General features: G+C 37.6%; 1 protein-coding gene across 1 annotated transcript; it reads right to left on the reverse strand.

Moving 5' to 3' along the window:
* Positions 1-1,342: 1,342 nt before the first annotated feature.
* LOC132296483 (uncharacterized) lies at positions 1,343-10,825 on the reverse strand. The gene is made up of 6 exons (XM_059794683.1): positions 10,615-10,825; positions 4,129-4,344; positions 3,100-3,416; positions 2,323-2,799; positions 1,945-2,082; positions 1,343-1,714 (listed from the first exon to the last, which is right to left on the reverse strand). The coding sequence occupies exons 1-6, from the start codon at positions 10,823-10,825 to the stop codon at positions 1,343-1,345; spliced, it is 1,731 nt and encodes a 576-aa protein (XP_059650666.1).
* Between the last annotated feature and the right edge of the window lie 15,082 nt (positions 10,826-25,907).

Here is a 25,907-nt window from a genome sequence, read left to right on the forward strand (position 1 = left end):
TTCGTTAATTGCACAATAGCCCCTACAAAAGGGTTAACTACGAAATTGCCCCAGAATGAAAATATCTTCCAAAAGATATTTTCTTAGATACCCCTGAAATAAAATATCTTCAAAAGATATTTACGAAAAATACCCCAAGAAATGAAAAAGATTCTAAAGAATTGTGCATCCATGCCCCTGTGGGCACCGGGAGCAACCAGAGTACTTTCTTGCAAAAGTAAAAATATGTATTTTGAGGAAACCACTCAAGATGAAGGCACGTGAAGTCAAAAATCAACTCCAAGTATGAGAAGTGAGGTTGTGCCAAAAACTGACAAACGGAGATAAGACGAAATAGGAAAAATGACAAAATAGGGAAAAGACGAATAACGCATAGTGTTTGAAAAACGAAAAATGAGAAAATGACTCGGTCCTCAAAGGAAGTTGTCAATTCACATGAAAGAGTCTCAGAAACCAATTCTGAGCACTCGAGATGACACTAAGCGACACGAAACAGAGCTCAGAAAAGAAAATTAAACGAAAAAAATTCATTCGTAAAATTTCAGGAAAAAGAAAAGGAAGGGAAATGACCGGGTCGTTACAGCAAGTCCAATAGAAAAGAAGTTTAAAACTTCCCAAACTATATCATTTGCAGTGATAGCAGAGGAAACTTTAGTATCATAATGTAATGTTGAATTTCTTTCCATTCAAATCTTCCAAACAAACACAATAAAGAACCCTTTCAACAACTTGAACTTAAAACCCTTAGGCTGTGTAATCTGAAGCATCCATTGCATAAAAAAATTAAGCTCTTGAAACCTTTGATCAAGATTATTCAACCAAAGAACAATCTGCTGCCAGACTTCAATAGTATACACATAGGTACAAAATAAATGATTATTAATGTCTTCAGCCTGAAAATAGTTATGATATACTGATGGTCCATGAAAACCCCTTCTCTGTAAATTAACAAATGACAGATTTTTATTATGCATGATAATTGCAAAAACTATAGAGATCCTTGGTGTGTAATATTTCCAACATAGACCCTTCCACCTAACCACTTGCCCCCTATCCCTGCAAGCTATCCAGGCATTCTTCAAACTAAACACACCATGCATCCAACTGATCTCATTATTACCAGTTTTTGGAATAATATTGACAACAAAAGCAGCAACAGGTTCTGGGAAAAAATAGGTAAAACCCATCCACTATCAACAAGAAGTGTATCTACTGTAGCTTATTTATCAAAATTTCTAAACATAGTTGCCCCAAATCTCTAAACCAATGACAGACCTACACACCAAGGATTAAATAAAATATTAAAGGATCCACGATTTCCAATCTTGAACACCACATTTTCTTAAAAAAAGTCTCTTATATCCAGAATCTGCTTCCAAATACTTGAGTCTTGAGGTTTTGGTAAAACCATCCAAAAATTATGATGCTGTAAGTATCTAGCATGCATCCAGTACACCCATAAAGTCTCCTTGTTCCTCAGAAAATCCCAACAAATAGAAACCTTAGCTGCAAAATCAATGTCAGAGATTTTGCGTAAATTAAAGCCACCTTCTGCATAAGGGAGAGTTACTTGACTCCATTTGAGTTGGGACATCTTTCTTGAATCTAGCTTTCCATTCCATAAAAAGTGTTTAAACTTTTTCTCCAAAGCAGTAATGTAGCCCCAGGGTATTTTGAATCCAAATACCCAATGATATAAGGAACTCAATTCTACCTGCAAGAGAAAGATTGATAGTATTAATGATCCAACCTTGCATTTACTTTGTCAAATAATCCCTTGCAATCAACACTCTTCAAAACTCTGTTCACTAGAGTAATTCTAAGATATTTTATAGGAAAAGCTTCATTTTTCATTTACAAAATCTATAAAATTCTTCTCCTCCCCCTGACAGCCTTAGAAAATATAATTGAACTCTTGTCTTTATTCACTTCAAGCTTAGAAACCTTATAAAACCTTTTAAGCACCTCATCAACTGTTTTAGCAGTAGAGATATCTGCCTTCACAATAATAAATAAGTCATCGGCATAAAATGCATGAGAGACCAACAATCCAATTTTCTGAACCACATTACACAACTTAATCTGTGCTCCCACAATTCTATCATACATTAGAGTTGAGAAGTGATCAGTAATTAATGTAAACAAAAGAGGAGAAAGAGGGCAACCCTATCTAAGACCTCTCTGAGCTGAGAAATAACTAGTAGGCACCCCATTGCAAAGCACTAAAAACTTAAAAGAAGTAACACACTTAAAACCCATTGAATCCATTTAACACTGAAACCATATAACTGGAGAGTTTTTTTGTATGAAATCCCAACTAACAGAATCATAAGCTTTCCTAAGATCAACCTTCAAGGCCATAGCAAGACCTGTTGTCTTCAACCCAAAGTTTTTAATCACATCAGACACCAACAATATATTATCATGAATTCTTCTTCCATTGATAAAAGTAGACTGCTTCAACCCAACAATGTTAGGGAGAACAACACTTAGCCTATTTGCCAAAATTTTGTAAATAATTTTGTAACTAAGATTGCATACGGCAATTGGTCTGTAATTTTCTACTTTGTCCCCATGATTTTGCTTTGGAATCAAGGCAAGGAAAGTAAAGTTAATCCCCATAGGCATCACGGTAGCATTGAAAAAGAAGGCAATAGCATTGATCAAATCAGTACCGACAATATGCCAAAATTTCTGAAAGAACCTGGCTGGAAAACCATCTGGACCAGGTGCTTTGTCAGGACTAAAAGCCATCACAACCCTTTTAATCTCCTCAACTATAACCTCCCTATCAAGTTCCTATAAATCTTCAACAGCTAATTGTATTATAGGGGAAACCACTTCTATCACAACAGTATCCTTGGTAGCATATAAATCTTTATAATATTGCACAAGCCAATCCTTAATCACTCGAGGATAAGAAGATGTGGCTCTATCAAGTTGCTTCAAACAAGTAATTGCATTGTAACATCTCCTCTGTTTGACCAAATTGTGAAAATAGGCTGAACATTTATCTCCCTTTTTAAGCCACCTGACCCTTTATTTTTGACACCATAAAATTTATTCTAGGTCTAAAGTAGATTGCAGCTTCAAAGTAACCTCCCTCTCCTTAGCAAATAAATCATGGTTCATAGAATCTTTCAGCATATCTATTTGAATCATATGTAAATCCTCTCTCACAACTTGAACCTGCTCAGAGACCTTACCCTTTTTCTTATTCCAATCTCTGATAATAGATTTCACAGCTCTAAGTTTCTTCTGTAACTTGTGTAAAGGGTTCCCACCAAATAGTTCACTCCATGCTTTGAGCACCAAATCATCTACTTCTTGTTGGAAACACCAAACTTTTAAGAACTTAAAAGGTTTAGGGCCAACTGCACACTCTAAATGCCAAGTTACTGCCGATCCATAATGATCTGACAAAGATACAGGTGTCAAATACACTCTGGTATCAGTAAACTTATGCAACTAGTCCTCATTAGCAAGAACCCTGTCCAATCTAATATTGATCCTTCTATTTCTCTCTGGCTTATTACTCCAAGACCAACCACCATTGTTAATAGGAAGCTCCTCCATTTGAATATCTTTGATCACTTGATTAAATTCATTAAGGAGGTGTTGAGGCACTCTTAATCCCCCCATTTTTGCATTATAGAGCCTATAAATATTCCAGTCCCCTATAGCAAGCCAAGGACAATCTACCACTGTAGCTTGATCTTTCAGATTCAACCTTAACTTCCTTCTTTCTTGCACAGTGTTAGCAGCATAGCAAAAATAAAAACATTCTCTCCTATTAAAATATGTCTAACCTTCAAAAAGATCACTTTAGTATCTTCCTGTATAAGCTGAATTTCAAACACCAGAGGATCCCAAGCAAACCAAAATTTTCCCAAGAAGTGAGAATCATAGTTAGCCAACCAGTTCCATCTAGAGTTCATTTTATGCCGTATTTTACTAGCTTTACCTTGCCTAACTCTAGTCTCCACCAGAGCCGCCAAGGAAAATTTATTCTTCCCCATCTAGGCCTTGACAACTACCAGCATATTAGGTCTATTTAGACCCCTTACATTCCAAACTCCAAGCATTAAGAAAGAGACTTTGGTGGTAAAACACCATCAGTTTGTTTACCTCGAGTAACCCTATCAGAAGGTGGAGCTTGATACCTCTTCTTAGGTTTAAATTTTTGATCTTCAGTTTGTTCAGCAACAGAGCTTGAAAAACCACCCTTGCCACTATCCTCACTTGCTTTACAAGCCTCATCAGTAGAAGCAAGTCCCTTGACTAAGGCTTCTGTAACGACCCGAACCTGTAGGTCCGAATCGCTAAACTGGTCCTTACCCAAACCTGATGTCACTTAAGGGCACCATCGTCAATCTACATGTCAAGACACCTTCAATGCACAACTACAACACATTACATACGCTAAAGAACTGCTACAAGGTAGAGGAATAGCTCCAAAGATGGTGGAATAAGAACAGTGAAGGCCTAACATTTCGGTCGGCCGAAATGCCACTTCGGTCGGCCGAAATTCCTATTCTGATCAGCTAAAATGGACCAAATGGTCGACCAATTGTGGCCAAAAATCTTGCAAGGCTACTGGAATTTGGAAAAAAAATGACCGGTCGGCCGAAGCAGTCATTTTGGTCAGCCAAAATAACCCTTCGAGTTGGAGTTCTGCTATTGGATTGCTGTGAATGTGAAAATGAATAATGGTCTATGTAAGTGTTTTTAAAACTACTCTAAACCTGCTCTAACATACTGTAAAATGACATACTACGTTCCATGGTTATAAACATCAATAATTTGATACAATGCAACATCATCTTTCTCATTCAAATAAGAAATAACAATGTAATCTTACAATAGCTCGATTTACATCAAAAATACTGTCAAAGGTTTATGGTTACATTACATGGCCAAGCTATACAAACTTAATAAATTTTCAAGATGGTACTCTACAAAAGAATGGGCTCAACATAAAAAAGGTTGCAAAACACACTTCTAATCTCCTCATGTTTGTGGTGGATTGTCATCCGCCACCTCCTTTTCGTAATCTGAAAAATGTTAATAATAAGGGGTGAGCACAATGGCTCAGTAGGAGGTACCTAAGACACACCTCTTGTGACCCCATAAATCCGTACAATGAATAGAAACTAAAGGAAACGGGATCATGCCATACTGGGGAGAATACAACCACAATATCAACATTAATAAATCCAAGTCGTGAATGAACTATGCTGTGCAATGGGATGCGATGTCATGCAATGTTATTCCCCATTTCCAAAACCTTTTCCGTCATCATTTCCAAACCGTTATATCCCATGGCAACTCCATGGCGGCATGAAAGGAGGATTGGCTAACTGTCCCTGACCCATGGCAACTCCATGGCGTCATTTGGGGCCAGGTAACTCATCCACTCTAGGGCAGTCTCCTTAGTCCCCTCTTAGTCGCACTAACGCCACGGACCCTAGGCAACTCCTTGGTGACCGGTTTTCACTAACCTTTTATCAAAACATTTCCCAAAAACAATTTTCCTTCCTTTTCAAATCAAATTTCCCATTTTCCTTGCCTAATGTCATGCATGAATGCATCATTCTTTTCCATGCCATACCATTATTTATTATCATACATCTAATTCAAGTTTAAACCACTTAGCATGCTTTACAAGAAATTCCAAAAAAAAAAAAAAAAAAAACCATGCTTTCATATTATAAAATCTAGCAATATAAACACAATAGGCAAGGAATAATACCACTTAAGCATGCTAATTCATACAATATCAACTAACACACATAGTCACATACTTCATTTACAACAATTAGGTCATTTTAAGATAAATCAACACAAATTTAGCATGCTGGTCAACAAATTATAAAGAATAACTCACAGAAAATCAAAGAAGTTGTGGATTAGAGACCCCTACCTCAAAGCTAGATGGAAAGCCCCAAAAATGCCTAAAAAATTCAAAATTCCAAAGGTTAGCTAAACAAGGATTTGCTTCTATCAAAGCGTAGATCTCAACGAGCTCTCCGACTTGCCGCAAATGACACTAACAAACTCCCAACGGTTGAAGAGTAATCAAAGTTTGAAATTTCTGAAAAAAGAAAAGAAAAAAAAAACGGAAGAGGAAATGAGAGAGAGAGACGTGAGATAGAGAGAGAAAGTGAGGCCAAGAAATGGCCTCTTGGCCACTTAAAAAAATATAAGCGGTGGTGGGTCTTACCACTAAAAAAATATCCCACCCTTTCTCATTTAATGCATATGTATGTATTAAATTATAACCACACAATTTAACACTCTACCATAATATTATGCATAAAATAATAATACATGAAATGCCATGGACCCAAGACGCAAGCCCCGTACACAACAATTCGGACCCACGTGGGTCCTCTCGGCCGAAAAATAGAAAAATGCCGAAATGGCAACCATTGCATTTCCAAGAATCCTGAACTCAATGGAATGCCCAATCCAACTCTCAGACACACCCGGCACACCCCACGGTGTTCAGCACGCAAAACGAGAAAAGACAAAAATACCCTCGAAAAATTCAGAAAATCCCGAAAAATGGAAAATGGTAAAAAATTGGAAACATTACAGCTTCCTCACTACAAGTAGTCTTCTGTGACTCCTCCATGTTTGTCTTAGTGTTCACTTCCTCAACAACAGAACCTAAAAATCCACCCTTACCACTGCCCACAATTTCTTTTCTAGCCTCAGCAGTATAAACTAGCCCCTTGACTAAGGCTTCCTCAATAACCTACTGTGACTCTTCCAGAGTTTCCTTAAAATTCTCTTCCTTAGAACACTCTTCCTCAGGTAGTGTTAGATCATATACAATCCTAGTTGGACTAACAACCCCTTTAACATTCTTCTAGATGGGCCCCTCTATCATAGGATTCAACTTCTCTTGATCTATGCTAACTAACTCCAGGTCCTCAACGACCTTTGCATCCCTATGACTTTCCAATATAGCTTATGTATCATCACCAAGCAAAGAAAATGAATTAGATACCTCCAAAGTAGTAGCTTTACCAGAATGTCCTTGAATAGCAGTTCCTTCTAAACCTCGTTGAGGCATTTCATCAACAACCTACACGACATCGTCATTATCCACCAATTTTCCTTTCTGTTTGATCACCCATCTGTCTGTGGTCTTTTTCATCTTGGCTGGGATAACTTTCTTTGGGCATTGATCCACCACATGATCAATCTTTTTACACAAGGAGCATATGCGAGGCTTTCACTCATATTCAAAAGTAACATCACAATCTAACCCATGCATGTCAACAACTATGTTTTCCGACAAGTCCTCAGAGATACCGACCTCAATCATGACACGGACAAAGCCTCATTTGTCTTTGTATTTAGCTGGATTATCCATATAGATTGGATGTGAGAATGAAGAACAAACCTTTGAGACCGATACAGCATTGCGACAATGCATAGGTAGATCATATATACGAGTCCATATAGGTACCGAATCTAAAGCTTCTCTTTCTAGAACCACATTCTTGCACCACTATTTTATATTTATTAATCTCCCTTCAAAGGTATGGATTCTAGACAAAACTTGTTACACCAAATCTTCATTTTGAAACCGAACCATGAAGAAACCATTTTTTAGATACACTAGTGTAATATCTTTATCCCATCTTTTCTCCACAAACACCTTGAAGTGGTGATAATATGGATGACGTCCCAACATGTAGCCCACCAGTGATAGCTTCCAGTAATCAATCTCATCTGCTACATCTTTAATATATAGTAATAGAAACCTTCGATCCACGGCTAGAACTATGATATTGCAGGTTAGTAAAAGCGGAAGAGGAGGAGTTAGAAGAAGCGAAACAACTCTTCCAAGAGAGTTTAAGTTGAGTAGGGGTAACATGCTGCCCAGAGACACAGCCAGCGATGAAGGGGAGGAGGGGTTGCCCTCCTCCATAAGGATAAGCCTCTGTAAAATAACCTATGGACATGCAAACCCTAACCTTAAAAATTAGAGAGTTTTTTTTTTGAAGATGTATTGTTTGCTTAAACAATACATTTGAACTTACCATTCGGGATCACCCCTGGGTTGTCTCTAAATAAAATAATAGTTGTTTTCTCACAGCCTCTCACTTACAATTACCAAATGGCCAGAATCTTCTTTCCGAAATAAGTCTGAATTTGTTTCTTTGAAGATAGAGCTCATTAATCACAAAGCATCAATTTATGCAATGTGTTCTGGATTTGCTTTACGTTTGGTCTGATTTTGCTTCTTTCAGACTTAATTTTGATGAAGGGAAGTTTTCATTTTGTTTGGATGCAAAGCTAACTTTTTGCGGGGAAGGTTTTTTTTTTTTTTGGACTTGTATCCTCTAAGTTAAAATTCCTCTAGGTTATCCTAAGTTGAATTTTCTACTGAATAACATGTGTCATTTAAGATATATCTATGGCATATGTTAAATCACTTAAGCTAATTTAATAAAAGTTAGGAAACTGCACCGTTTTAAGATAGAACAACTTTAAAATACTTAACTATTTATACTTCAGTTTAAATCTAAATTTGCACAAAAATGCATCTAGTTATTACCAACCAAAGATTTAGTATTTCTAAATAATGAACAATGCTTTTATTGATATCATGGCAAATTATACTCAAAACTTAAATTTTATAAAATTCATCTAATCAGACATTGTATACTATTAAATTAAAAACCTACTATTCAAGTTTCTTTAATCAAATCACCTTCTTCATCCAAGCCAATACTATTATTTCAGAAAAGAAAGAGAGGGAGCAATCTTTTTTTTGGGGGAAAGAGGAGAGATCTTATAGGAGAGATATGTTAACGTATTCGTAAAGCTTTTTACTTTAAAACGGTGTAGTTTTCTAAATTTTATTAAATTAGTTAATGTGATTTAATATAGGTCATAGATATATCTTAATGACACATGTCATTCTGTAGAAAATTCAACTTAGGATAACTTAGAAGATCCCAAGTCCTTCGTTTTTTCTTTTTGGGGAAGTTTAATTTTTAACTTTTCTGCCACTTATTTTGTCAAGTGGGACCTATAAAGTAAAAATTAAATTCATTAAATATTACAATATATATATGTTTTATACAAAAACTTTATGTATAAATTGTGGGACCCATAAAGTGAAAATTAAATTCATTAAATATTGCAATATATATGTTTTATACAGAAGTTGTATGTATAAATTGATAATTAGGTAAATACGAAATTAACTCCCAAGTCAACTTTTTTACCCCTCACTAGACCAATCCAGTGAGAAAGTAAATAGAGAGGATTTTTTTCCATTGTTAAGACGTGACAGACAATTTGCTAGGGAGTCAAAAATGATTTTCTAGATATAGTAAATTTAAATCTCAATTGCGAATGATTAGCAAATAATAAATAGGAGTAGTGATACAACCTCTGAATTCGAAAAATACCGAATGAGAATTATGTGAGTGGGGTGTGGGTCCCACCAAATGATGTTGTAGTCATATCATGTGGTGGAGCCCACATTCCCACTCACACAAAAATGATTCAAAATTCACCAAATTTGGATGATTCATTATTTTCCATTAACTAATTATGTTTATTAACATCTCTTGAAATGACCAAATGGGAAATAATCCAGTTTAGTACAAATTCACCTCCCCAAAGGGGATATCGGGGGTTTGAGCGTAGGTGTAGGCATGCAACTTTACCTTTACATCACCTCCCGTCCGCATTAACTAAAAATTAGTATATTTACCCTCCAATCATTCTATATCTCTATAGGTTACTTTATATGTATTTGAAGCCTCATTTTTTATTTTCAATGGAGTCTTTTCAGTCAAATTTTACACATACCAATGATATGTTAGATGGATTTTGCCAATTCAATTATAAAGCCTCTATCACATCAGTTAAAAGCATTGCATACACACACATACACAAGTATTTAACTTCAATCAAAAGAGGAAATTTATCATATCAAAATTCTCAAAAGAAGCTGTTACACACATAAGTAGGGAAAAAAAAATCTGTTATGTTTGCTTATCAAAAGAACCAATTGACTAAAAATGAACAATCATCATCATTCAGCTCTGACAAAGACTTTGAAATGCACCTTAGCATCGTACTTTTTATGTTGTAAAAACTCGTCTCCATTTGAGTCTTGTTTATGATCCAATAACACATAAAACATAAGATTAACAAATACATGAAATATATAAATTAATTAAGAGTACAAAAGTGGATTTTGGTCATAACATAATAGATAAAGTTGAATCAAACCTGAAGGTTAAATTCCTAACAAAATCACAGCAGGGAATCTAAGCGTGATGCTAAAGGTGAATAAAGATCTTAAGCCCATCGTTTCCCATACTTTGTTGTTGTGCTTGAATTTCTGTTGCAGAGGTTTCAGCATAGTTGCTAAAATACCACACTTGAATCATCTCCACCTAAACCATATGGGGATCTCCTTGAGTTGTTGACAACGATCCAACACTAGCCGTCGAAGGTTGGGAAAATGATTACCTGAGGCGCTCCACTACTCAATATCTAGGCCCTTATATATATAATCTTTACATAGAGTAGAAAAGAAAAACAAAGCGTATGAAGGCTCTGATGAACTTTAACGTGCATCAACCCAGTCATCTTCATCCATGAAGGCCACCAAATCCTGATATAAAGCATCAACCTGGTCATCCTCATCCATGAAGGCCACCGAATCCTGATTTAAAGAGTAGATAAGGATCTTAAGCCCATCATTTCCCATCATCTTTTGTTCTTCTTGAATTTGCCGGGCAAAATCTTCAGCAGAGCAGTTACACCATCTCACTTGAATCATCTCTAGAGTAGGTATATCCCCTAAACTAGATAGGATCTCCTCAAGCCACTGACACTCTATATGTCATTCAACACCAATGTTTGAAGGTTGACAAAGTGATCATTACAAGTGTTCCATTGCTTAATAAACAGGCCTTAAAATTTTAGGAATCTTAGTTTGCGAAACTCCCCATCATTTGTGTCCCATGTTGATCCTATGAATGACTAGCTTGTGAAAGATTGCAGAGAATTTCTTACTTTATTGTATTACTATCACATGTATATATACAATAGAGTACAACTAATAAAGGAAACATACCCCATGATTAAAGCAATCTAAGAATTATAACAGCTCCCTATACACTCCTAATGTACGGTATATAATCCCATACATTTCTCCTAAATTTATATTGTGTAATCCCACAATTCATGGAGACTAGAATATTCATGTAACGACCTAGGTTTTTGTTCAACCTAGTGTGTCCTGTGATGACCCGAAACAGATCCGAGATGCGGAAGTAAGAAAGTAAGACAATGGTCTCTCAAGGCACAACACGCCTCTTAGACACTTTGATGACCTTCCATGAGGTCATGGAACACAAATGAGCCAAGCAATGAAGCAAGAATGCCAAACTCGAAAAGAAATGAACCAAGGGCAAATGCTCATTTCACACTGAAATGGGTGACACCGTGCAGACCATTGGAAATATAACGAAAAATAAACATGGTTAGACTCAAGAATCGCCTGATTCTGAGTCCGGACGGAAAAGATATGAAATTAAAACAAAGTGGCCTACCTCGTTTAAGAGATACCACGACACTATCTCACTAGAACTGGAATAACTCTCACTAAAGTTGTAGTTTTGGAGTGTGGTTGGTATCATTGAAGAGTTAACTTCGAGCTCTTGAACTTAGACTCAAGAACGAACCAATTTGGATTTAAAACGAATGAGATATGATCCCCCAAAGTTGGAACAACAAAATTATCCAAGAAAAAGATGAAGAAGTGGGTTCCATGGAGGTTTAGTCGACCGAAACTCAATCGTCTGTTGGCCAAAACAAGGTTTTTCCTAAAAAGCCTACTGGAAATGGACCCTCGAGGCTCGTCGGCCGGCTGATGGACCTTGTTGGCCGGCTGATGGACCTCGTCAGCCAACTGAAACTTCTGCTGTAGCTATGAAAAGCTGCTGCAATGTGTGAAAATGGTGCCCAGCTCGTCTCTAAGGTTCTACATGCATTCTACATGATCCAAACACATTTGAAAACATCCCCTAGCATCATTGAAGTATTCAAATCATGCCAAAACAAAAAGGAACTCAAAATGACACCCCATGCATGAATTTTTCATAAAAATTCAATAAATCGCCCGAGAATAGTTCCAAAGTTGAAACTTGAGAATTTTGTGCAATGTGGACATGCACGCAAATGTAAAAAAACATTTAGGACGCGTCCCAATGGTCCGTGGCCTCAAAATAACTCCTATGCAAAATATGACCTCTCGAAGGCCAAAAATGCCTAAAAATGCTATAAATGGAACAAAAATACATAACCTAGAATGAGATGGTGTTTGGCCCTTGGCCACACCTCAAACATGATCATAGAAACCCTATGAAAGAAAAAGAATGGAATTGCTACACCCGATGTAAAAGTTATAAAGAAATGACTTAGCATTTTTCAATATTTTCATAGTAAACCTTGTAAATGAAGTGCATAAAATACAAGATACATGTCATTAGCCTCCGGCCTCATTTTATACATGTCAAATACATTGAAAGGAGTGTACTTATGTACACTTTTCATGTATGGGATCAAAGAATACAAGTTTTGATACATAAGGCTATGAGATGACATTTTTATGCTAACACTTGCATGAAATAGAAACTAGAAGCTACAAGTCAACCACGGAGCGATGAGCATCACGAACCAAGTCTTCGTACCTGAACAAATCCCCCAGTAACTTTGGGGTGAGTAAACAAGTTTACTCGTAGAGAATGAGCATGCATAACTCGATTTCTTTAGAGATTTTTAGATTAACATGAAACAGTTCAAAAGGTCATGCCACCTAATGTCTATGTCAAAGGTTAGACTAAGGGAGTATCCTAAGCTACCATAGAGTATAAACAACAAGAATCATGATATATATGAAAGGAATCAAGGTTGGGATAATCCAAGGAATACGACAAGAAGGATGCTTGAAAATAGATCAACATGAATTGCATTATCAATACAATTAAGCAAGGTTTGGAGTAATCCATACAACACAACAAGGAGGGTACTAGAATACAAGTATCACATTATCAATAAAATTGAACAAGGTTTGGAACATACCAATTAACACAACAAGAAGTATACTCGAATAGAAGTTAATAAGAATTACATTATCAATGTAATTAACATGATTGGAGCATTCCAATTAACACGATAGGAGTAACACAAGAAAACAAGAACAAGGCATAATATCTATGCAATTAAACAATGATGGAACATTCCATGAAACACGAAAAGAGTTATACATGAAATCAAGAACAAGGCATAATATCTATGCAAGTAAACAAGATTGGAGCATTCCACATAACACGACAAGGTTTAAATCTTCAAGGAATAGCACTTGAAATTTAAAGAGTGAAATCAACCAATGTGGATATCGCCCAGATTAAAACTGTACTCTTGAGATCACTTTAGGGCTACTAACCCATGGGTACATTTCCCCTAGTGCGCACTATAAGATAGAGAGCTCTCAATATCACCCGTACTAGAACCAAGTCCTAGCCATGTCAATTCTTGATTGATATCCCAAGTTCCAAAATCAACAAGTTGTGCAAGTCAAGATTATATCAAAATACAAGAAATACATTAACCACGTTTCATGCACAACCAAGATTTTGGAACATACAAGTCATGCCTTAAGTTCATCAACTATAACGGCATGTGAAATGTCAAGAAATCATAGTATGCATTTATATATATTAGAACCAAGATATATAGCACAAGAAATCTATTGAAGTACATATACCACAAGTATAAGATACATGATTCAATTACTTACTAAACAACACATGTGTAATCAAACCATTCCAAGATAATCGTACTACTTCATTAACTACCTTAATAAGTTCAAGTCATAAGAAGTCTAGATACATGATGAAAAGCTAAAAGCTCATGAAATACAAGTCCAACATTAAGTTACAATTTCATTTCATACAAGACACGACCATGTGATTTAAATTCCATACAAAGGAAATAAGCAAATGTAAGTCTAAAAACTTATCCGATTATTCTCAATTTGATACATGTGAAGGAACTTATCAAAGGAAGCATGAATACCAAGTTAAAAACTTAATCAAGACCAATGAGCCATGGAATGGATTTTAATTGATTCATTTACTTAAAATCTCTAGGTTTTGAAATTCATCTAAATGATCTCAAATTAATATATGTTATACAACATGTCAAGACTTGATTTTTAAGCATGTTACAAGTGAATTCCATGCAATGAATGGCCATGAGTATTAAACTTTAATACTAGAAAAATAATAATTGAAAGGGTTCAAAACCTAATCAAATATTCTAGATTTAATATATGTGAAACTATATGGCATGCACATCAAGAATATCAAGTCGAAATTTCAATGAAGTGAATAGTACACTTGGAATAAATTAATTAATCAAATTAATTAAATATTACTAGATTTCAAAACATCTCCGATTACTTTCAAATTCACCTATGTTGAAGAGCATGCTAGGGCCTAATATAATATGCTAACACATTAAGGCCACATGAATTAAATATTTACCCAAGATAAATACTAAATAAAATCTTTAATACTTGTTCAAATGCTCTAAATTTAATATATGTCAATGACTATATCAAGAGGTAATAAAATATCATGCCACATGTTTAAACCAAGTTATGAGCAACCGGAAAAATTAGATCTTACACAAAGAAATAATTAATTAAAGTTTCTAGATTTGATACAAAACATGTAAATGAGTTGTATCAGCATCAATAGCATGTAGTATAACAAGAATCATAAATTATAACACCCCCTACCTTGATCTGAGATGAAAATCTCAAAAGCCACCAAAAGAAAAATGCTCCAAATCCGACGATACCGCGAGGTTTTGTCGGGGACAACACGATGAACAAAAATCCCCAAGAAGCCCCATGAAAATCATAACTTGACTTCAAACCCGAACTCAAAAAATGGTCAGAAACGGGTTCTAATAAGGGTGAAAGATGCGTGTCGTCAAGACAAGCACTAAACATGAGGCACTACGATGTTTTACACGAGGGAAGGGCTTCAAAGGAGGAGAGAGAAGGTGGCAGCCCTTGGCTGCCAATGATTTCGGCCAAGAGAGGGGTGAGAGAGTGAAAAATCTGATTTTTTGTCTTTAAGTCCCCTATTTATAGGAAAACCCTAAAAGTGCCCCAAAGGGGTCCCGCCGGGTCCAAAAAAGTGGATTTTGAGCAAACGCACTCAAACGGCAACATTCCTTGAACAAAAAAGAATCAAAATGAGAAAATATGAACAACGAAAGAAATGGTGTCGAAAACTAAGTCCCGAGCAGAGAGATATGTCCCAAACAAGTTCGGCGGCAACCGGGGTCAGAAATCCCTGAAACTGGGGAAAACGACCGGAAGAGAATTCTAAGAGTACACGACTTGAAAAAATGTGAAAATGAATCCTGTATGAGGATTCAGGCTCAAAACGAGATATTTTTGCAATAACTTTCGTTAATTGCACAATGGCTCATCCAAAAAGGGTTAACTGCATAACTGCCCCAGAATGAAAATATCTTCCAAAAATATTTTCTTAAAAACCCCTGAAATAAAATATCTTCAAAAGATATTTATGAAAAACACCCCAAGAAAAGAACAAAAAATCTGAAGAATTGTGCATCCATGCCCCTATGGACACCGGGAGCAACCAGAGTACTTTCTTACAAAAGTAAAGATACGTATTTCGTTGAAACCACTTCGAATGAAGACACGTGAATTCAAAAACTAACTCTGAGCATGAAAAGTGAGGTTATGCCAACAAAGTGACAAACGGGGAAAAGACAGAATAGGGAAAAGGACGAAAAGTGAATAGTGTCTGAAAAGTGAAAATGCGGAAATAACTCGGTCCTCAAAGGAAGTTGTCAATCCGAATGAAAGAGTCTCGGAAACCAATTCCAAGCACTCGAGATGACACTATGCGACGAGAAACAAAACTCAGAATAGAAAATTAAACGGAAAAAAATTATTCGTAAAATTTCAGAAAAAGGAAAGGGAGGCAAATGACCGGGTCATTACAATTCATCCAATATCCCCCCGCAAACGCGATGACGGAGGCAAGACGAGTTTTAGAACTGAGATGTGAGAAACGCTACTTGGGTAATCCTTTGGTAAATATATCAGCAAGCTGGTCCGTCGAAGACACAAACTAAATACGATGAGTGCGGGCTGCAACACGTTCATGGACAAAGTAATAGCCTAATTCAATATGTTTAGTGCGTGCATAAAACACCGGATTGGCAGCCATGTAGGTGGCACTGAGGTTGTCACAGTAAATTACAGTTGGAGAGATAAATAGAAGACAGTTCCAGCAAGAGACTGTGGATCCAAACCGTGTCAGCACAAGTATAGGCAAGTGCACAATATTCAGCTTCGGCACTAAAGCGGGAGACTGTCGGTTGTTTCTTGGCACACCAAGAGATTAAATTAAGGCAAGAAAAATGCAGTAACTTGTGGTGGAACTACGAGTATCTGGGCAACCGGCCTAATCAGCATCAGAAAAAACAGTCAAACATGTCGGGATGTTGGAACGACGTATAAGAAGACCACGACCAAGGGAACCTTTAAGATAGCGAAGAATTCCCTTAATAGCTTCCAACTGAGAAGTATGAGGCTGACTCATGAATTGAGCAACGCTTTGGATAGCATAGGGGATGTCTGGAAGAGTAAGGGTAAGGTATTGGAGAGAGCCAACTAAGTGTCGATACTCAGTAGGATCAGCCAATAAAGTTCCAGAAGAAAGAGAAAGTTGAGATTTGGCAGCAACAGGTGTAGCACAAGGTTTGTTGTCAAGGAGTTTACTTCGGCGAAGGATATCCAGTGTGTATTTATTTTGAGAGAGATGCAGCCCTTGTGAAAAATGAGTAACCTCAATACCCAAAAAGTAGTGAAGTTGCCCGAGATATTTAATTTCAAATTCAGTCCCTAGTGTTTGGGTGAAGGAATGAATAAGAGAATGAGTATTACATGTAAAAATGATGTCATCCACATAAAGAAGGAGGACCATAACTTGGGAGTTTCGATGAAAAGTGAACATAGAGTTGTCGGCTTTGCTTTGTAAAAACCATAAGAGAGAATAAAACAACTAAACTGTTAAAACCATGCCCTGGGTGCTTGCTTTAAATCGTAAATGGCTTTATGGAGTTTGTAAATGTGATGAGGGCGACTAGAATCTACAAACCCGGGTGGTTGAGTCATATACACCTCCTTAGTAAGAGAACCATGAAGAAAGGCATTTTTGACATCCAATTGGTGAATAGGCCATACATGAGATACAGCAACAGTAAGAACTGTGCAAATCATGGTGGGCTTGATTATAGGGCTGAAAGTCTCACCACAGTCGATGCCAGCTTGCTGATGAAAGCCTTTAGCAACAAGACGCGCTTTGTAGCACTCAATACTACCATCAGATCATCATTTTAGCTTGAAAACCCATTTACACCCAACAATATTGACATTAGGTGGCGGCGGGACAAGAGACCAAGTTCGTTGATGGAGAAAAGCATTGAATGTAATACCCCTAGTTTTCAAAAGGATAAAAAGGGAATTTAATTTTGTTTTTATAGCATTTTGATTTAATTATGTGACTTATGTGGTTTATTTGCTTAGTTGATTTAGTGTGACTTTATTTTAAATTAATTGGTTAATTGTAATTATTTGTTGGTTGGTTTTATTTAATTGTTTAATTGTGATTAAATTTACTTTTTTGATTTATTGGTTTTAACTGACGTGTCTTTGGTATATTTTATTTGGTAGCTTTTATAAGTTGTTTGTGTCGTAAGGTTTTATTGTTTTTGTATAATTAGGTCGCAGACTTATATTAGGGTTTAATTAAAGCCTATAGAGATACGGTTATAATCAGACTTAAGATTGGGATGCCTATATATATATATATATATCCTGATACGTCTGCTAGGGTTGGGAGAACACTATTCACGTGATAAGGTTTTGATAGGAAACCAAAAAGAGGTCTTGAGAGGAAAACTAGAGAGAAGCTTAAGGGGAAACAGAGAAGGTTTTGATGATAGCTTGTGAGGCTAAAGGAGAATGAAGGGGTTGGTTCTAGATAGAATCAATAAGTCACAGAGGAGGGGAACAGTGGTCAGAGGAGGAGAACAGTGTTGGGGTTGCTGGAATTTATAGACCCGGCGTTGAAAGGTTTCAAACCGAAACCTAAAGGCAAGTTTCATTCTATCTCCTTCCTATAAACTTGTGTTTTGTGCGTTCTTTGTAGTCTCCAGGAATCTAATTTAATTATTAAAATGGATGTTTATGCGTGATAGAGTCTCTGTACAATTTTAAACCCCTGTTCGCTTTTGAAACTGTGAACTATTGTGTTTTTGTTTTAAATTTTTGTCAATAATTTCACAAGGAAATTTGAGGAGTTTTTAGGATTGAATGAACCTGAATTGAACCCTAGGAATGTAAGAAAAATTCTAGAATGAAGGGTTGAACTTTGCCGAACGCGAAGAAGACAAACGCAGAAAACATAAACTGTTGCGATCATGGTTTAAGTTTTTGCTAAGTAATTCATACTAGAGTTAAAGACGTTTCTAGGCTTGTTAGGACTTAATTTGAACCTTATAAATCTTAAGCAAAGTTGGGACAGAGGATTGAGACTTGGCCGGACGCGAAGAAAGCAACACAGAGGAAGCAAGGAAGGAAAAACGAAGGCTGGAGAAGTGGAGGCAGCTCCACCCTTCAATGGAGGCGGCTCAATTGAAGTGGAGCCGGCTCCATAAAGTGTTGAGGTGGCTCCAATGTAGGTGGAGCTGGCTTAACTTAAAATTGGAGGCGGCTCCAATTTTGGTAAATGCCCAGAACGTGTTTTTTTGGTGGTTTTTGGACTGCAGGGGCTATAATGCAATACTGAAGTCTAGTTGGGGGTTTTAAAATAATATATATAACATATTTAAAGACCCAGGAGTAATGGTTTAGGCTGTGGGTAAGGGACATCATGAATTATAAACATAATTATGCATGGTGTCAAGGAAGGAGAAATATTTAAATTTCTAGTTATTTAAGCTAAATGAATGGACTGAAATGGAAGTTGTTCTTGGGATTTTATATCAATGACCTATATAATCTAATCAGGTTCTAGGAACGATGGTTTCTGCTGTGGTTATAGATATCATGAACTTTAGATAAAAGTTACATGCTGTCAGGAGTTGAGGGAATTTTAATCACTGGTTTTGTTTTAATCCAATTTATATGGATTTGTATAAAATACTTTTGGGGGTTTTATTACTGTTCATTTAATTATGTGGATATGGATGATTTAAATTGTTGATTATGTTTTAGCAGTTTAAATGGAAGTTTTATGGATATAATCATATACTGGATGTATGATGGGATCTTAATAATATCTGTTTTCTATTATGCTGGTTTCTGGATATATTTGATGTTCATTTGAATGTGCATCATCTGTGGATCATATGCATATATGTACCGGTATGGGACGGTGACATACGGAGGGACGGATTAGATCAAAACGCTAATTCCAACCCAATCATACATACGGAATGGATTAACTAAAACAGTTAACTCCTACATGGATGCATGTCCTGTCAATTAAAACAGTTGAACGACATAACGGATGGTTGCTATACTTTTCTGTATTAGGAAGGATTTAAATATATACTTATGATGCCGTGATATGAGCTTGAGTCTCCTGATCACGGTTAGGGTGCGTATATCGCCTAGGATGGATAACTAGGCCTAATGATGTTTCCCTAGTTGTTCTACTCAGGTTGAGACATATTATGTGGGCTGGTGAACATCCTATAGTGTGTACTTATATCTATATGGACTACTTTAGCAATTGTTGAGTTATCTAGGATGTATCTGCATATCGGGTTTATGTACGGATTGTAGTAGATTGGAACTTGCATGTGGGCCTGACCCACTCTTATTTTTCAGGTGTTCGTCAGTACCAGGCTTAAAGCTTGATCCTGTTAATGCAGATACAGACACTCACTCTTTTGCTTGCATAGGACTTCCTTTCTATTTTGGTTTTGAATTTTTAATTCTGTAAATTTATTTAAGGATTTAGGATTAGGGGTCCACTAGGTGGATTCTCGAGTTGTACGGATTTTAATTATATTAATTTATTATTTAAGGTTTGAGGATTTTCATTTTAGTTTTCTTTCAGTGAATTATTCTTTTATTTTTAATTCAGTTTTTTCCTGCTTGTTTACATATTGATTGTCTGATATCCCTCTGTTCTGTGCTCGAACTTGATCACCCATGGCTCTAGAATCAAGGGGTATCACAGTTGGTATCAGAGCACTCCAGGTTCTAGTGTCCTTAGGAGTGTCTTTCGTAAGAAGTCTTCCGCGTTGCGTCTCTTAAAAAAAAAAAAACTTAGAGCCATTTTAGGATTCGTTGTACTCTTTTACGGTTCATTAGGAGGAGTAGCTGCTGTCAATTACGTTTCATAATTATGGAATGGTTGACATTTGGAGGAGGATGGGGTCCAAGGCGATAGCGATACAGACCCAAAGAGGTAAAGGAGTACGTTATCGAGTTCTCTATCAGAAGTAGAACTCGGGATCAAAGGTTTAGTTCTGGTTGGCGCTACTTTTGAAGTATAAGTCAACGAAGGATTTAGGAGTGTGTTTTAGGTCACCGTATTAAGGGACCAACACGATTTTAGTTGTTCTCATAAAGGAGACAAACGAGGATTAGGAGTCCGAAGAGGATTCTAGTGGAGGAGATTTTAGCATACCCAAGAAGGAGGGTATTGAATTCTTGAAAATCAAGGATCGCGCAAGGGTGATTTAGTTCACTAATAGTATAGTGAACGATACTGGTAGAGTTGGCGTGGATCCACCTACATATAATTAAAGTTTTGTGTTCCCTTAAAAGAGGTAGATAAAGGAACTCTTTAGGGGTTCAGGAATTGAATGGAGTTCTTCTCGAAACGAAGCAAAGATTATATAGCACGTTTCGGGGAGTGTGGGGGTTAGGTTGTGACAATCTAAGTTGCTTTATACAGTTACATTAGACAGTATGCATTATGTGTATAAGGAGGATGAAGGTTAGACCTTTGGCACTTGCTGAGGCGAATGGATTTTGTTTTGAGCTATGTTTTGAGGTTGGATGATTACCTCTGGAACTGGAAAAGGAGATTGTGAACCAATCAGGTACCGTTGATTTCCAAAAGAAATTTTCTTTGCTAGGTGATCGGTTGGTCAATCATACATCAACCTTCGCAATAGCACGAATCATTGTAACATAGGGCTATTGGTCGGGTAAGTCGAACCACAGGGACTACGCTAGTCTAATACAACCTAAATGTCTAGAATTATTTTTAGAATGATGAAGGGTGTATAGAGGTTTTGTTGGATGTCACTTAAGCTAGGAAATTAAAAATGCATAAAACAGTAAATTGCAAGAATTTAAGGGAGTGAGTACAAGTAAAGAAGGCTAGGGAAATGAATCCACCTCCATCCCTATACACATGCTAGGTTAAGATTAATTTAAGGGGAAAACAACATATATGATAGTCATGATACATAACAAAACTAGGTTGCTATAATATCCTTAAGAAGTTCATTTAATTAGAAAGGCAAGAATAAACCATCAAAGGTTCACATGATCAACTACCTAAACTAAAATGTAGCTTAGAACATGCTTACTAAGCCAAGGATTATCAAGCCCTAATTTAAATGGTGAATGCACATAAAGCTAAGAATCAAGTATAGCCCATCAAAGGGAAACCCTAAGCCATGAACTATCTAGGTTCTCCAACTCCATGCCATTAAAACCATTCCATGATCTAACTTCCATTGTCACCATGGAAGTGCAAGCAATATGATTAAGAAAGGCAACCATCCAAGACAAGATGAATAACTCACAATAATCATTTAAAACATTCAACATTCATTACAACAAAAATGAGGCTCTTGACCATGGAAAGACTATCAAAAATACATTGTAATCCCCAAAAATAAACTATACTAACACATGCTTACAAGGGAGGGGTTTCATCACCTCCCTAGATGAGGTTTAGTTACCCATTGGTGAGCTAGAAGAAGGAAGAAGCATCATCCTCATCTCCATTTTCGAGCTCCTACTGTAGCACTCAAGAACACCCTCTCCTTGCTCTCTTCTCTCCCTTTTTCCTTGCTCAAGATAAAGCTTAATGATATATGTGGCCTTTGGGTAGCCTTTTATGCTCCAACCATACCCTCTCTCCTCCAAGGGACACCTCCAACCACTTCATAAAGAGGGAAGATGGCATTGAGGAATCCAATGTGCAAGTGGGCTGAAATGAGCCATTTCCGAAGGGCATTCTGCCTGATTTTCGAGCGCACGCTTGGTGACTTCGAGCACTCTAACTTAGTGCAATGTGTAACATGCTCCTCTTGCTCAGTGCTGACCTATTTTGGGAAAACTGCTATAACTTTGTGCCCCGAACTCCGAATGACGATCTGTTTGAAGCTTTGGAGAGCTGATTCAGTGCTTTAAAAACTTCATGTTTTGATGAAGACCCAAATCTCAAGTCTGGTTGGTCGAAAATGGGGAGAAAGGCAGTACATCAGTGCTGCCAGGCAGTTCTGCGCACCTCTGTTGTGAAGATCATAACTCTCTGCTCCGAACTCCGAATGATGAACCACTTGAAGCTTTGGAAAGCTGATTCAGAGCTCTAAATCTTTCATGTTATGAAGGAAGTCCAGATCTCGAGTTTGGAAGGTCAAAATGGCAAGCAAAGACCAGGCTCTACTGCTGCCAGAATTCAGCATTGGCACCCTTTTGTTGCTCAAGACTCCACAAGGCCTTATTCTTGTTCCATTTTGGCCAATGAACCTGAAAATGCATAAAAACATAGAATTGGAGTTAATCTACATAAAATAATTAATAACTGGACTTTGTTAATGTAATTTAGGGCGCTTGAATATACATTATTCGGCGCTCATCACACCCCCAAACTTACATTTTGCTAGTCCCTTAGCAAAACTACAATGAAAAATATAAAGAAAAGACAACCATGGGCATGCTACTACAAAAAATATCCTCCATGGTAAAATGAGATAGATACATAGCTCAAATACAACTTGAAACAGACAAAAACTAGAGATGGGGTCATTGGGAAAACTACCTTGCATATATGAAGCATTGATACAAAAATTGGCTAAATACATTTCCACATACATGCATCAACATCAAAGTCTATATAAATAACTCAATTATCATCTCTTGAATGGAAATCAACTCTAGCTTCAGTGAAAGTGAATTGGATTCTCAACATGCGGCTTTTACTTTCTTTTCCAATTCCAAGGTACAAGTTTTCAAGTCAATGAATTCCCTTTTACATGAAGTCCCTAAGGCATGATTTTATTTTCAAGACAACTTTTGTTGCTTGTTAACAATTTATTTCAACACATAAGCGAAACATAGAATGGTTGTGCAATGCTGAAGTCCCTTAAGCTTTCTAACCAACCCTTGTAGCAAGCGTTAGGCCAACAACTCCCAAACCAGATGGCTTTAGGGTGCTAAGTGTAGAGACACTCCTAGGGCTTAATAGCTCGAGCTGGAAAGGCTACGAACTCCAACGAACCATGTTTATTACTAGTTTAATTTTTTTTGAATGACCGTGCAATGTTTAAGTCCCTTAAGCTTTCTAACCAACCCTTGTAGCAAGCGTTAGGCCAACAACTCCCAAACCAGATGGCTTTAGGGTGCTAAGTGTAGAGACACTCCTAGGGCTTAATAGCTCGAGCTGGAAAGGCTACGAACGTCAACTGGTCATTATTATTATTATTATTTTTTTTTTTTTTTTTTTTTTTTTTTTTTTTGAATAAACATGCCAAAGGTATCCATCTATCAGGTTCATCAAATCAGATTAACTAGGCCAAGGTCAAGGTCAATCAAGTTGCATGCCTCACAGTTAAGTTTCCAATGTGCATCTGTGCATTGTGAAGCTTATAAGAGTGTAAATCCAGCAAGAATCTAATTGAGGCATTTATACAGACTACATTGTATTTACATGATCATTTCAACTCAAATTTTTCTTTATTTTCAAAATTTTTCAATTGCTTCTATACACAAGGTATTAAACATATGTTTCATCTCCGACAAGTGTCGAGTTATACTATCATTGCTTTAGCAAAAATTATGGAACCAAAAATATGCCAAGAATGCTTGATGCACCCCCAAACTTAAACGACACAGTGTCCTCAATGTGGACATGGATGCAAGTGAGAGACAAAAATGACAACGAGTACAAAAGGAACAACAATACCCGGGGGAGGGAATGGCATTTGGAGACAAAAACCCCCAAACTTGAACCGGACTGCGCAACCTGGAAAGCAATATGAAGAACCAAAAGAAACAACCACAAACATATTAATAGCACAAGCATAAAGACAGAAAACGAATGTATCGAAAATTAACAGAACATAAAGAACTTGCATTGCATAAAGAGTTTACATGATGACAAAAAGAACTGTACAGGGATCATGTCGACCAGAGTAACCTATACATAGCAAATTCTTACAGTTTAAAAGGAAAACAAAATATACAAGAGAAATAGGTACAGATGAAACAAAAGAGAAGGTCCACACGCGCAACAAGCTACTGGCCAGAAGGTAAACGGGCGAGGATGGAATGGAGGAGAGATTGAGTCTTACGCCGTTCAGCGGAAGCCAAACGACGGTCCTCAGCGGCGACACGGCGGTCTTCAGCAGCAAGACGACGATCTTCCTCAGCACGTGAAGAAGACTCACACAGAGCCTGAGTGCACGCGGACAAAGAATGCTCAAAACGATCTAGTCGCGCATGAATACCGGCAATGGAAGCTCGGATGAAAGCCTGGTCCTGGTGAGAGTCGACCGAAGGCTCTATCGTCGCAGTGGCTGCGGCGGTGGAAACTGCCTCAGAAGGAGGAGGAGGTGGAGCGTGGATGAACAGGGGGGCAGGAGGCGGAGGGGTACTAGAATGGCTCAGAACATTGATCCACCGGCGCTGGGTAAAAATTTTGATTTTGTCGCCTCTTGGTTCGTGGGGAGGAACAACGAAACCCTTGTGCTGAAGGAGTCGAGTGATGAAAAACGGCAAAGGCAATTTCCGATTTTCAACTCGCGGAGCCCGTGCATTATGAGCATCATGCCAAAACTTCATAAAGGTGTACCAAATGAGCTCTGGGATGGAGAACCATTGGCCTTGGTCCATGGCATATAAGGCTTGCAGAAAGAGGCCCCGACGCTCGGTGCTGTGCACCAAAGGGCAAACATTGTGCTTGAAGACAGTGTCAATGAACCATAGGCGTTCCGGAAGATTGGTTTTGCGGATAAAAGACCGGGGCCGAGTAGGATCGTCAATAGGGCAAATGGCAGCGGCAATCTGCGCCACAGTTAATGTATCCGGCTCCTCATATAAAGGGAGATTCTCACGATTGACAATGTCATCGGGGCACTCAATGGGGCAACCAGAAACCTGAATGATGTCAGTCATAGTGAAAGCATAGGCGGTGCCGTCAATGGATGTAGTGAGAGAAATGGGTGGCTCTTCAGGGCACTGGAGATTCTGGTAGAAGAGGCGCACTACACGGGGGTAGGCAACCCTGGCAAGGGGTGCGCAAATGTGCTGCAGACGCCGGTTAGTCAATTCGGCGACAGCCCACGAAGTTGTGGGTAGAATGTCAAAGGCATCCGTGAGCGGAAATGAGAGTTCGTAGTTGAGTTGTTTGCGATCCCAAGGATCACGTGGTCGCTCACGAGTGACAGCACGGGCACCTGAAGAGGGTCGAGGAGGGCGAGAAGGACCGGCACGAGACATTTAGAGAGGTGGACTTGGTTGAGGAATTTCAGCGAACACCTGGCGT

The sequence above is a fragment of the Cornus florida genome, unplaced genomic scaffold, assembly GCF_030987335.1.
Source record: "Cornus florida cultivar Cherokee Brave unplaced genomic scaffold, ASM3098733v1 CherokeeBrave_3.0.0_Hap2_Chr02, whole genome shotgun sequence".
Lineage (NCBI taxonomy): Eukaryota > Viridiplantae > Streptophyta > Magnoliopsida > Cornales > Cornaceae > Cornus > Cornus florida.

Excerpts from the sequence above, each read along its gene's own strand:
- LOC132296483 (XM_059794683.1), bottom strand. The coding sequence starts at position 10,825 with ATGATTCAAGTGAGATGGTGTAACTGCTCTGCTGAAGATTTTGCCCGG. Across the intron at positions 4,345-10,614 it reads AGATGACTGGGTTGATGCAC|GTTTGGGTAAGGACCAGTTT; the intron begins GTTAAAGTTCAT and ends AAGTGACATCAG. Across the intron at positions 2,800-3,099 it reads TATTTGCTAAGGAGAGGGAG|GAACTTGATAGGGAGGTTAT; the intron begins GTTACTTTGAAG and ends GAAGATTTATAG.